Source organism: Rhinopithecus roxellana, chromosome 1 (assembly GCF_007565055.1).
Source record: "Rhinopithecus roxellana isolate Shanxi Qingling chromosome 1, ASM756505v1, whole genome shotgun sequence".
Lineage (NCBI taxonomy): Eukaryota > Metazoa > Chordata > Mammalia > Primates > Cercopithecidae > Rhinopithecus > Rhinopithecus roxellana.
Window position 1 is genome coordinate 22,148,710 of NC_044549.1, and position 12,913 is coordinate 22,161,622.

Genomic DNA, 12,913 nt, shown 5'->3' on the forward strand with positions numbered 1-12,913 from the left:
AGTTAAGAAGCAGGAAATGGAGGGAAATCTCTCTCCTCTTTTTTCTAGCTAAAAGGCAGGACATAAATTCTCTCTAGACTCTTACCAGCCCAGAAAGCCCCAGACGAATCTGCAAACAAACCTTACTGTATTAGTTTCCTTCTGTAGATTTACATTCCCACAGTTTCTCACCCTTAGAAGCCTAAAACTCTTTCCTTTGTTCTTTCTTCCCTCCACAAATTTATTGTTCTTCGTTGAAGATACTTACATAAGCCAGAGTTGTAAGCCACTGTTTTGAGTTACTCCTCATTTAGGTTTCTCTAAGGTGATGTGCACTGCGTGCATTAATAAACTTGTTTGTTTTTCTGTTGTTACAAGGGTTCATTCCAACTAAGAACTCATGAGGGTTAAGGAAATAATTATTTTTCCTCCCCTAAACTATCTTATTCTAATCCATTCTTTGGAAAATTAAGCCTAAAAATTGTTTGATTCTCTCCCTCTTTAATGAACCATATTGAATTTGCTTGAGATGGTTTATCTTGATTTGCAAAAGACAAAGCATATATAAATTGATGGTTGGGATATTCTCTAAGAATAATTCATAAACCTTTGACATTTATTAAGTTTAGAATTATAAAACAAGTCTCTATAATTTTTCAAAAGCTTTGCATCTTTCTCTTATGTTTTAATGTATTGCTAGAGGACTTTTAAAGTATGCTTTACTTCTTTATGTGCTTGGCAAAAAACTGTAAAATTCTAACAATATTTAAGTGCTTACTGTGCACCGGACACTATTCCAAGAACTGGAGATACACTAGTGAACAAAACCAAGTCCCTGTTCCTGCTGTCATGGAATTTACATTCTAATGGAGAGAAGTAGACAATAAGTAAACATATGTCAGTTGGTAATAAGTGCCAAAAAAACAAAAGGAAGGGAGAGAGTTACTCTTTATGATAGACTGCTCAAAGAAAATCACTCTGATGAGATAAAAAGTGGGCAGAAACTTTAAAATAAAAGTCCTATAGATATCTATAAAGGGGAGGAATATTCCAGGCTGTGGGCCTAGCAAGAGTGAATACCCTTAAAACAGGAGCTTGCTTCACAAATTGATGGCAAAGTAGACCAGGTGTGACTATGGTGAAGTAAACAAGAGAGTGGTAGGAAATGACACCTGAGAAAGAGCTAAGCCCCAGATCATGTAACTAGATGAGTAAGCCAGTGAGAAAGTGGTAGGAAATGACATTGGAGAGCTAAGGGCCGTGTGAGACCTTGTAGGCCATGGTAAGAACTTATTAGTTTTTATTCTGAGTGAGAAGGGAGACCATTGAGAATTTTAGTAAGCCTGTGCATCTAGACTGTGAACTTCACAGGTTTCAGTTCACTACAACCCCCTTGGGTTGGGTAGGGTAGCTAGAGTGGGCTAGAGTTGGATATTTCCCTTCCCCCAAGTCAGGCTCTAATAAAGCCCCAGCAGGTTAGCCTCTGATTAAATAGCTTCTCCTGAGGGCAGACCTTGTTAAGAAGAACAAAATGCTCTGGCGTATTTCAAAATGGCTCCTTTTCCCCACCCGCTACCAGAGGCATGGATAGTCACCCTGAGGACCTGTGAGAGCTCCAGGAGCTTAAACAAAATTGGGGAGCGAGGAAGAGGGGATGGCTATGTCCCTCTGACTTGTCCACACTGATCCTTCACATTTACCTATCCTGGTAGTTGTTCCATTGGCGGCTTCAGCAGCTACTTTCTGCTCTGGTAAGTTGTGATTCTCTATATTGACGTGCTTTCAGTCCCTCCGATTTTGGAGGCGGTAGTATGCCCAGTAACCTTACTTCTTTTATGGATCCTATGAAGAAGAGCTTTTGATTTTTCAGTTTGTCTAGCTTTTTACTTGTTAGGACTGAGTAGCAACTTCCAAGATTTTTACATGCCAGTCTGGAAACAAGAAGTCAACAAACATCACCACTGAAAATTTTGAATAAGGTTATGACCTCCCATTAGATTGTTTCACCATGGCCTCAATGTAAAACATTCTTGGATTTTTGAAGCATGGATTTTTGCCATGCGTTGTATCCATTTTCAAGGCTTTTTTTTTTTTTTTTAAGGATGGTTAAGTCTGTCAATTATTTACACTTTAGAAAAAGTAAATTAATTACATAATAACATCTGAGAGAGAGGCTGAGCATGGTGACTCACACCTGTAATCCCAGCGCTTTGGAAGGCCAAGGCAGGAGGATCACTTGAGGCCAGGAGTTTCAAACAAGCCTAGGCAACATAGTGAGATCCCGTCTCTAAAAAAAATTTGTTTTAATTGGCCAGGCATGGTGGCATGTGCCTGTAGCCTTAGCTACTTGGGAGGCTGAGGTGAACTGTGAGATCAGAAGGTCGAGGCTGCAGTGAACTATGATCACACCACCACACTCCATCCTGAGTGACAGAGTCAGACCCTGTCTTTCAAAAATAACACCTGAGATCGGCAAAGACTGGAAGCATTTTTAATAGAAAAGGAAGGAATAGAGAGCAGTCTGGATAGTGCTTTGGACAACCAAAAACCTTTGTAAACTACCTTTTGGGTTCGAGGGGTCAGAAGGGAATAAGAAATCTTAGACCAGCTTATTGAAGTGGGGAAAAAATTAATTTAAAAATTTAAAAAGATTTGGCCAGATGTGGTGGCTCATACCTGTAATCCTAACACTTTGGGAGGCCGAAGCAGGTGGATTGCCTGAGCTCAGGCATTCAAGACCAGCCTGGGCAACATGGTGAAACCCCGTCTCTACTAAAATCAAAAAAAATTAGCTGGGCATGATGGCAGGCACCTGTAATCCTAGCTACTCGGGAGGCTGAGACAGGAGAATTGCTTGAATCTGGGAGGTGGAGGTTGCAGTGAGCCAAGATCACGCCACTGCACTCCAGCCTGGGCGACAGAGTGAGGCTCCATCTCAAAAAAAAAAAAAAAAATTAAAAGAGATTTAAGACATCCAAGCAAGCACCATTTGAATTTTGCCTTAGGCCTAATAGCAACTCGAGTTGCACTGAGAATCATTTGGAGTGCTACTTATTGGAAGTGGGGTGTAGCTTGCCAGTGTCAGTGTTAAGAAATTAAGAAGGGAGAGTGTTAACATATTTGTTAAGAAAGTTCATTTGCAAGTCAGCCTCATCCGCAATCACTCCTTTGACAGTTGTTTGGCTTTGGGGAAAGCCACTTAACCTTTCAAAGCCTTCTTTTCCGGCTTTAAGCTCTGCCTAAGGAACTATCTAAGTTAACTTCTCATCTAGCCTATTTTTCTTCCTTCTCAGACATCAGAATAACTGTATCTTCTAGTATTCGCTGAATTGATCATAATCTCCATTGCCTGATTCACATTTCACTCCCGCTTCTATCTTCTGCCATTCATTTAACAGCAAAAGTTATGAAATATCTTCTGTAGAAATAAATGAAGACCAACCAAATGAGAAAAGCCTATTTATTCTGAGCCTGCTGTAGCAAGGGAATCCACCACTATCACTTGCGTTTTGGCAGAGACTCAAGGCAGCAGAAGAGTAGGAGAGCTTTATAGTGGGGAAAAAGAGAAAAGACTTCCCATTTGCCCTGATTGTAAGTTGTCATGGAGAAGCTGTAGGTAAGCTAACTAGAAATGGGGGCATCTTGCGTGATTGGTTAGGGGTACGTATTTGGCTCTCTCTGGTTGGTCTCAGGTTGGAAATAGGGACAAAATTAGGAAAGCTGTCAGATATTAAAGAAGTTCTTGCCATTTGGCACCAAGTGTTATAGAAGTTACTGGTTAGTTTCCTGAATTGTCACTAGTGATAGAAATCTGATTTCCTGCCAGTCTGATTTATACCAGACTGACTTCCTGAGTTGTTTATTGTAAATGAGGGGTTGGCTTCCTGGGCATGTTGTGTGTCAGAAAAATCCATATTTACATATGGTCTCTCCATTGTCCCTTCATCTATTCAGTCTCTCACTGTTTTGAATCATTCACAATTATTTGGAATTAACATCTTTACCACTGGTTAGAAGGTTAATGTCTTTCTGACATGCTTAGTTTAGCATCATGTGCCTTAGGAAGAATTTGACAAGCTGAAATTTTCATTTTACTTTTACTAGCACTGATATACTATTATTCTTTTAACTTTCAGTGGTTACCAATGACACAGGAGCTGAGCTTCCAAAAATTTCTTGAGCAATCTGACTTACTAGGAGAACTTAAATATGACTTCAATGAAAAAGCTGAATTCAGACACACTGAGACACAAGGGCCTTTTGTCTTTAACTATTATGAAAATGTGCTTGAGAAAAATAGCAAGCGCTACCAGGCCCTTGGCCATTTGCTTGAACAATATATTTATGAGCTTTTGGAGAAGGTGTGCAAATTACAAAAAGTATATATCCCACCTGAGGCTGATAAAGAAGAACCAAGAAGCTTCTTTTTTATGAGCGAGAAAGCATTAACAAATCACCATTCTGCTCTTCTTGTCCTTCTTCAAGACCATGGGGTCTTTCGAGCTGGTCAGTGGAGTCAGCAGGCAATAATACATCATGGTCTCCAACATGGAAGTCAGATACCATGTATTCAAATGGCATTGCAGGCACATTATGATGTAATTGTGCTAAATCCCAATGATAATTTTGTGGAACTAAAGATGGAAAAAGAGTGGCAAGGCCTTTTAACACAAAATATTGAGTCATCTTCTCTAAAAATGGTTCCAGGTGGGAACTTTTTCTCTCTCCAGCATTCTCCCAAATGCATTCCAAAAAGATGCAGCAATACACCCGAAGAACACATGGCTTACATATGGGATTACTTCATTTCAAAGACTGAAGGCAAGAATATTGCCTTCATTGTACATGGTTATGGAGGCTTGGTTTTTATGGACTTGCTTGTTCGTAGAAGGTGGGAAGTGATGAGCAAAGTATATGCTGTTGCACTTATTGACTCTGAACATCATGTAGGACACCAGCTGGGAAGTGATGTACAATTATTAGCATGGATAAAGCACCACTGCCGTGAATGGGTGACAAGTCCTAAACCTTTGGATAAACCTGCAGCTACTGTTTTCAAAAAGGAATTTCCTATGGTTTCTGCTGGTACAGAAAAGTACAGCTTAGCCCCTTCCTCTAGCCTTCAGTCAATTTTTAAGTACTTTAAAAAAGCTTTAAAAGCCAGAACAAACATTAATTTCTCTCAAATGCCAATAGTGACTAGAGGTTCCTCAAAAAGAAAGCAAAGTGCTTAAACTACTTTTGTCATCTAAGGTTTATTTTGTCCTTCTGCAACTTTGCTAATATAGATTCTGGAAGGAAAAAAAACACTTTCAACTCACACACAATATGATGTTCTGGCTTGAGGATTGATTTGTTACTTTGTATTATTTTGTTTTTATGAGGCAGGGTCTGACTTTGCTGCCCAGGGTGGTATGGAAATCTGGCTTCAAGCGAACCTCTCACCTCAGCCTCCCAAAGTGCTGAGATTATAGGCATTAGCCACTGCACATGGCCACAGTTGTTGCTTTGTTTTTTGTTTTTTTTTTTTTTTTTTTTTTTTTTTGAGGAGGAGGAGGAGGAGTCTCTGTAGCCCAGGCTGGAGTGCAGTGGCATGATCTCAGCTCATTGCAACCTCCGCCTCCCGGGTTCAAGCAATTCTCCTGCCTCAACCTCCCAAGTAGCTGGGACTACAGGCACGTGCCACCACGCCCAGCTAATTTTTGTATTTTTACTAGAGACGGGGTTCTGGCATGTTCCCCAGACTGGTCTAGAACTCCTGACCTCAGGTGATCCACCCACTTTGGCCTCCCAAAGTGCTGGGCTTACAGGCATAAGCCACTGCACCCGGCCATTTTGTTGCTTTTTTGAAAAGTGAACATATTCTCTTTTGTAGCCTATTGATGAACTGGGAATTCAGTGCCATCATTAATATTTTACAGTGTTAGTTAAGTGTGAAGATCTTTCTTTTAAAAAGCTATGGTTTGATATAATGACAGCAAAATGGCAATTGATAAAAATTAGATATTGAATCAATCTTTGATTTCTGTAATATTAATACCATAGTAAAATTACAAGTGAACATAAAAATTAAACATCATAAGCAAACTGCATTCTTTGTATGTTTATGTTTTTTGTTAAATTTTGTTGTACTCCCTGTTCACCAGGTCTGAAGAAAAAAAAATGTTTTAATAAATTTCTTGGTCTTGTGTGTGTGTTCACTCCTATCTTCAACTAATATCTGAGTGCTTAGTATGTGCCAGTCAAGACTAGGTGTTTGGGACACTGTAGCAAACAACCCCAACATTGCCTTTCTCTTTACAGAGTTTACAATGGCCGAGAAATTACAAATGTGAATAGTGTTAAATAGTAGAGGAGAGTGGGTGCAGACTGGGTTCAGTGTCTCATGTCTGTAATCCCAGCACTTTGGGAGGCTGAGGTGGACGGATCACCTGAGGTCGGGAGTTTATCAGCCTGGCCAACACGTGAAACCTCATCTCTACTAAAAATACAAAAATTAGCCAAGCATGGTGGTGAGCGCCTGTAATCCCAGCTACTTGGGAGGCTGAGGCAGGAGAATCACTTGGACCTGGGAGGCAAAAGTTGCAGTGAGCCAAAATTGTGCCACTCTACTTCAACCTGGACGACGAGAGTGAAACTCCGTCTTTGAAAAAAAAAAAAAGAAGAAAAGGAAAGGGTGCCACGGAATATCTAGCATGAGAGCTAACCAGCCTTGGGGTTCAAGAAATATTTCCCAAAGAAAATGATGCTTAGTTTGAAGAACAATAGTAGTTGGCTAGGGGAACAAAGTCACAGGCAAATGAACAGCCTATGCAAATCTGTTTAGGCAGGAGAAAGAAGTCTAGCTCTACAGCTGAAAGATTGAGAAGGAGTAGTGTGTTCAGAAATGAATTATTTAGGACATTGCTGATATAGTTTGGATTTGGATATTTGTCCCTACCCAAATCTCATGTTGAATTGTAATCCCCGGTGCTGGGTGTGAGGCTCGGTAGGAGGTGTTTGGGTCATGGGGGCAGATCCCTGACAGCTCGATGCTGTCTTCACAATAGTGAGTTCTAGTGAGATCTGGTCATTTGAAAGTGTGTGGCACCTCCCCTACCCCCTCTCTCTCTCTTGCTCCTGCTCTGCCATATGAGTATCCTGCTCCCCTTCACCTTCTGCCACGAGTAAAAGCTCCCTGAGGCCTTCCCAGAAGCCAAGCAGTTGCCAGTGCCATGTTGCCTGTATAGCCATCAAAACCATAAGCCAATTAAGCCCCTATTCTTTATAAATTACCCAGTCTCGGGTATTTCTTTATAGCGTGCAAGAACACCCTAACACAGAAAATTAGTCCCAAGAAGAAAGATGTTGCTAGAAAGATACCTGAAAATGTGGAAGCAGCTTTGGAACTGGGTAATGGGCAGAGGTTGAAATGGTTTGCAGGGCTCAAAAGAAGACAAGGTGAGGGAAAGCTTGTAGTTTCGTAGAGACTGGTTAGATGGTTGTGTCCAAAATGCTGATAGTGATATTGACAGTGAAGACCAGGCTGACAAGCTCTTAGATGGAAGTGTGGAACTTAGTGACTGGAACAAAGTTCACACATGTTATGCCTTAGTGAAGAGCTTGGCTGCACTGTGCCACTGCCCTAGGTTCTGTGGAAATTTGAACATGAGAGTAATGATTTACGTATCTGACAGAAAAAATTTCTACACAGCAAAGCATTCAAGATGCTGCCTGGCTACTTCTAACAGCCTACATTCAAATGTGGGAGCAAATAAATGACTCAAGTTTAGAATTTATATTTAAGCAGGAAACAAAGCATGAATGTTTGGAAAATTTGCAATCTGCCCATGTAGTAGACAAAAAGCTTTTTCGGGAGAGGAATTCATGTGAGCTGTGGAGTAACCACTTGCTAGAGATATTTGCATAACTGAAAGGGAGCTAAGTGCTAATGTCCAAGGCAGTGGGAAAAGTCCTTGAGGACAGACATTTCAGAGACATTTGAGGCAGCCCATCCCATTACAGGCCCAGAGGCCTAGGAAGGAAGAATAGTTTCATGGGCCAGATCAAGGGCCCCAGTGCCCTATGCAGCCTCAGACACTGCTTCCCACATCCCGGCTACTCAAGCTTTAGCTAGGATTCAAAGGGGCCCAGGTTCAGCTCAGGCCACAGCTCCAGAGGGTGCAGGCCATAAGTCTTGGGGGCTTCGACATGATGGTAAACCTGTGGGTGCACAGAGTGCAAGAGTTGAGGCTTGGCAGTCTCTGCCTGGATTTCAGAGGATATATGGAAAAGCCAGGGTGGCTAGGCATGGTGGCTCACACCTGTAATCCTAGCACTTTGGGAGGCCAAGGTAGGTGGATCACTTGAGCCTAGGAGTTCAAGACCAGCCTGGGCAACATGGCAAAACCCCATCTCTACAAAAAATGCAAAAATTAGCCAGGCCTGCTGGCACATGCCTGTTGTCCCACCTACTCAGGAAGCTGAGTTGGGAAGATTGAACCTGGAATATCTAGGCCCACAGTGAGCCATGGTGGTGCCACTGCACTCCAGCCTGGGCAACAGAGTGAGATCCTGTCTAAAAAAAAAAAAAAAAAAAAAAAAGCCTGAGTCTCTAGACAGAAGCCTGCTATAGGGGCAGAGCCCTCACGGAGAATGTCTCCTAGTACAGTGCCAAGAAGAAATGTGGGGTTCAAGGCCCAACACAGAGTTTCTACTGGGGCACTGCCTAGTGAAGTTGTGAGAAGGGGACCACCATCCTCCAGACCGCAGAGTGGTAGCGCCACTGGCAGTTTGCACCTGGTACCTAGAAAAGCTCCTGGCTGTCAACAACCTGTGAGAACAGCTATAGGGGCTAGAACCTGCAAAGTCATAGGAGCAGAGCTGTCCAAGGTTTTAGGATCCCACCCCTTATACTAATGTGCCCTGGATGTGGGACATGGAGTCAAAGGAAGTTATTTTTGGAGCTCTAAAAGTTAATGACTGCCCTGCTAGGTTTCAAGCTCATATGGGGTTTGTAGCCCCTTTCTTTTGGCTGATTTCTCCGTTTTGTAATAGAAATGTTTACCCAATGCCTATACCTCCATTGTATCTTGGAAGTAACTAACTTATTTTTTATTTTATAAGTTCATACAAGGAAGGAGCTTGCCTTGCCTCAGATGAGACTCTGGACTTTTGAGTTAATGCTGGAATGAGTTAAGACTTTGGGGGACTGTTGGAAAGGCATGATTGTATTTTGCAAAGTGAGGAGGACATGAGATTTGGACCAGGGGCAGAATGATAAAGTTTGGATATTTGTCCCTGCCCAAATTTCATGTTGAATTGTAATTCCCAGTGCTGGAGATGGGACCTGGTGGGAGGTGTTTGGGTTGTGGGGGCAGATTCCTCATGGCTTGGTGCAGTCTTCATGATAGTGAGTTTTCAAAAAATCTGGTCATTTACAAGTGTGTGGTACCTCTCCTTACCTTGCTTGCCCCTGCTCTTACCATGTGAGATGTCTGTTCTCCCCTCACCTTCTTCCATGATTGTAAGCTTCCTGAGGCCTCTCCAGACGTAGATGCTGATGCTATGCTTCCTGTACAGTCTGAAGAATTGTGAGCCGATTAAATTTATTTTCTTATATATTACCCAGTCTTGGGTATTTCCTTATAGCAATGCAAGAATGGTCTAATATACTTGTTAAAGACAGTAAGGAAGACCTTATACTAGAAGGACTACTGCAGTGAGGAATTTGCAGTAGGAGAGAAAGATCAGGCTCAACTCTGAATACAAGGACTAGTGGGGATTTACAGCCAAGGAGGAAGGTGGGGTCCGTGGATGAAAAATTACTAAAAGAAAATATCAGGGCTATGTGATGGTTAATACTGAGTGTCAACTTGATTGGATTAAAGGATACAAAGTATTGATCTTGGGTGTGTCTGTGAGGGTGTCAAAGTATTGATCTTGGGTGTGTCTGTGAGAATGTTGCCAAAAGAGGTTAACATTTGAGTCAGTGGGCTGAGAAAAACAGATCCACCCTTAATCTGGTGGGCACTATCTAATCAGCTTCCAGCAAATATAAAGCAGGCAGAAAAACGTGAAAGAAGAGAGATGGGCCTAGCCTCCCAGTCTACATGTTTCTCCTGTGCTGGATGCTTCCTGCCCTTGAACATCAGACTCCAAGTTCTTCAGTTTTGAGACTCAGACTGGCTCTCCTTGCTCCTCAGCTCGCAGACAGCCTATTGTGGGATCTTGTGATCATGTAAATTAATACTTAATAAACTCCCCTACGTACACACATGCACACACACACCCATCCATCCATCCTATTAGTTCTGTCTCTCTAAGAAAACGCTGACTAATACAGGCTAAGAGGGATTCTTGCTAAGGCAGGCCAGGGCGATAAGATATCATGCATGGAGGGTGATGAATTTGATCAGATATCAAAGGTTTTCAGCTATCAAGGGTGGAGATTTTCACTAAAATGACTCAAGAGGATTCTTTTTCTTTTTTTTTTTTTTCTTTTCTTCCTTTTCTTTTGGACTGGGTCTCACTCTCACCCATGCTGAAATGCAGTGGTACAATTATGGCTCACTGCAGCCTTGACCTCCCAAACCTCATGTGACTTTCACACCTCAGCTTTTTGAGTGGCTGGGACTACAGGCAAGTGCCACCAAAACCTCATTATTTTTAAAATTTTTTGTAGAGATGAGGTCATGCTCTGTTGCTCAGGCTGGTCACAAACTCCTAGGCTCAAGCAATTCTCCTGCCTTGGCCTCCCAAAGTGCTGGGATTACAGGCATGAGCCACTGTGCCCAGTCCTAACAGGATGCCTGCTAAAACTGGACTAAACAGTCTAACTGAAACTATTAGGTTGGTGCAAAAGTTGTTGCGTTTTTTGCTATTCAAATGGCAAAAATTGAAGTAGCTCAACTCAGTTGTGGTTATAAGATTATATTGCTCTGGGAGGGCTATAGACTAAATATTTGTGTCCCCTTCTCTCCCTGCCAACAAAATTCATATGTGAAACCTAATCTTCAATATGATAGTATCTGGAGGTAGGGTGTGATTAGGGGAAGTTATTAGTTCATAAAGGCCTCCACCCTCATGAATGGGGTTAGTATTCCTATAAAAGAGGGCCCAGAGAGCTGTCGTGCCCAATCTGCCATGTGAAGACACAGTGAAGAGATGGCCATCTGTGAACCAGGAAGTGAACCCAGACATTTGCTGGTGCCTTGACTTGAACTTTCCAGCCTCCAGAACTGTGAGAAATAAATTTCTGGGTTGTGTGTGTGTGTGTGTTGGGGTTTTGTTTTTTGATTTTGTTTTTTGAGATGGAGTCTCACTCTATCACCCAGGCTGGAGTGCAGTAGTATGATCTCGGCTTACTGCAAACTCTGCCACCTGAGTTCAAGCGATTCTCCTGCCCCAGCCTCCTGAGTAGCTGGGATTACAGGTGCCTGCCATTGCACCTGACTAATTTTTGTATTTTTAGTAGATATGGGGTTTCACCATCTTGGCCAGGGTGGGCTTGAACCCCTGACCTCGTGATCCACCCGCCTTGCCTCCCAAAGTGCTGGGATTACAGGTGTGAGCTGCCATGCCTGGCCAAATTTCTGTTGTTTATAAGCCACCTAGTCTGTAGTATTTTTGCTAAAGTAACAATGCTTTGCTTGGCCAAACTTTACTCAGGCTCCTGAACCTTGCTCTAGGCCCACTGTACACTTCCTTGTAAAATCCAATTTTAGTAAAGAACTCTGCTAAGTCAGGTTAGCAAGAATCCTTCACCCTTAATGCTGGATCACCCTCAATACCTGATCAGGTTTCTCATCCTCTACCACCCACCAGTAATGCCTGATCACCCTGGCCTATCCTCAGCAAAAATCCTGTTAGGTTGATTTAGCCATAATTCCCCCTATCCTTGATGTTTCCTCTTAGGAAATTTTCATCTATTGACACCACCCTACTACTTGGCTATAAATTCCTACTTGCCAATATTGTGATGCCATTGCTGTGGCCCCTATACCTATTGCATGGTCTTGAATAAAGTCTTCCTTACCATGCTTTAACAAGTATCATTGAATAATTTTTTCAACAATTTCAGCCCAAATAGACCAAGGCAGAATATGTTTATCTTGTAGCTTCAAAATATTTCATGTTTTGATAAACAGTTCTGTATATTTAGAAACAATTTTTCTATGCAAAGCGTCATCATTTTTGCTCCAGACAGGAAATGCTTGTGTTGAAAACACAGCTTGTTTTAAGTTTTCTCTCCTAGTCCCTTATTATTCCCTTACTCTGACTTCTGATACTGATCTATCTTTACAGCTTGAAGTCAATAAAGAACATCTCTGCTTTTTTGGCTGTCAACTGAAAACCAGGGATGTATGCTGACAGAAGACTGATATGAGAGGCTTTTAGGGAAATCCTAAAACCTCTGACATCACCATGTAATGATTTTTTTTGCTTGCTTGTGGAAAATAGTTGGAGATAATTGATCAATTGCTCATTGTTCTTAAGCAAGGCACATGAAAATCGGTGTATTACTTTCCAATACTAGACTAAATATAGCTCAACAAAAAAGGAGAACATGTTATTGAAGCAGCTGCATTGTCTGGGACATCACCTGAGATTCTTTGTCTCATGGCCATGAAAATCAAGAACACGGACACACAAAGGGTGAGGTTACAGCAGAAGTGTAATAGGTGAAAGGAAAAGAACAGCTCTCTGTCACAGAGAGGGATCCCAAGTGGGTTGCTGCGCTACAGTAAAATGTGAGGGTTTTTATAAATGAGCTAGTGGGGAGGGGGTATCTTATCTACATAGGGCATGAAAAAACAGTTAGAACCAGTTGTACCATTTGCATAGAGCAGAGTCTCTAGCAGCCCCCACCCCACTCCTTTATCATGCAGTTGGGCTCTTAGCTTGGGCTCTCCACACTGCTTATCTCCTTCCACCATGCATGTGCTAAAAAGCA

General features: G+C 42.1%; 1 protein-coding gene across 1 annotated transcript; it reads left to right on the forward strand.

Moving 5' to 3' along the window:
* The first annotated feature begins 1,441 nt into the window (after positions 1–1,441).
* LOC104654231 (putative protein FAM172B) lies at positions 1,442–6,151 on the forward strand. The gene is made up of 2 exons (XM_010353322.2): positions 1,442–1,730; positions 4,116–6,151. The coding sequence occupies exon 2, from the start codon at positions 4,125–4,127 to the stop codon at positions 5,211–5,213; it is 1,089 nt and encodes a 362-aa protein (XP_010351624.2). The 5' UTR covers positions 1,442–1,730; positions 4,116–4,124; the 3' UTR covers positions 5,214–6,151.
* Positions 6,152–12,913: the final 6,762 nt, after the last annotated feature.

Coding starts and splice junctions, on each gene's coding strand:
- LOC104654231 (XM_010353322.2), top strand. CDS start 4,125: ATGACACAGGAGCTGAGCTTCCAAAAATTTCTTGAGCAATCTGACTTA.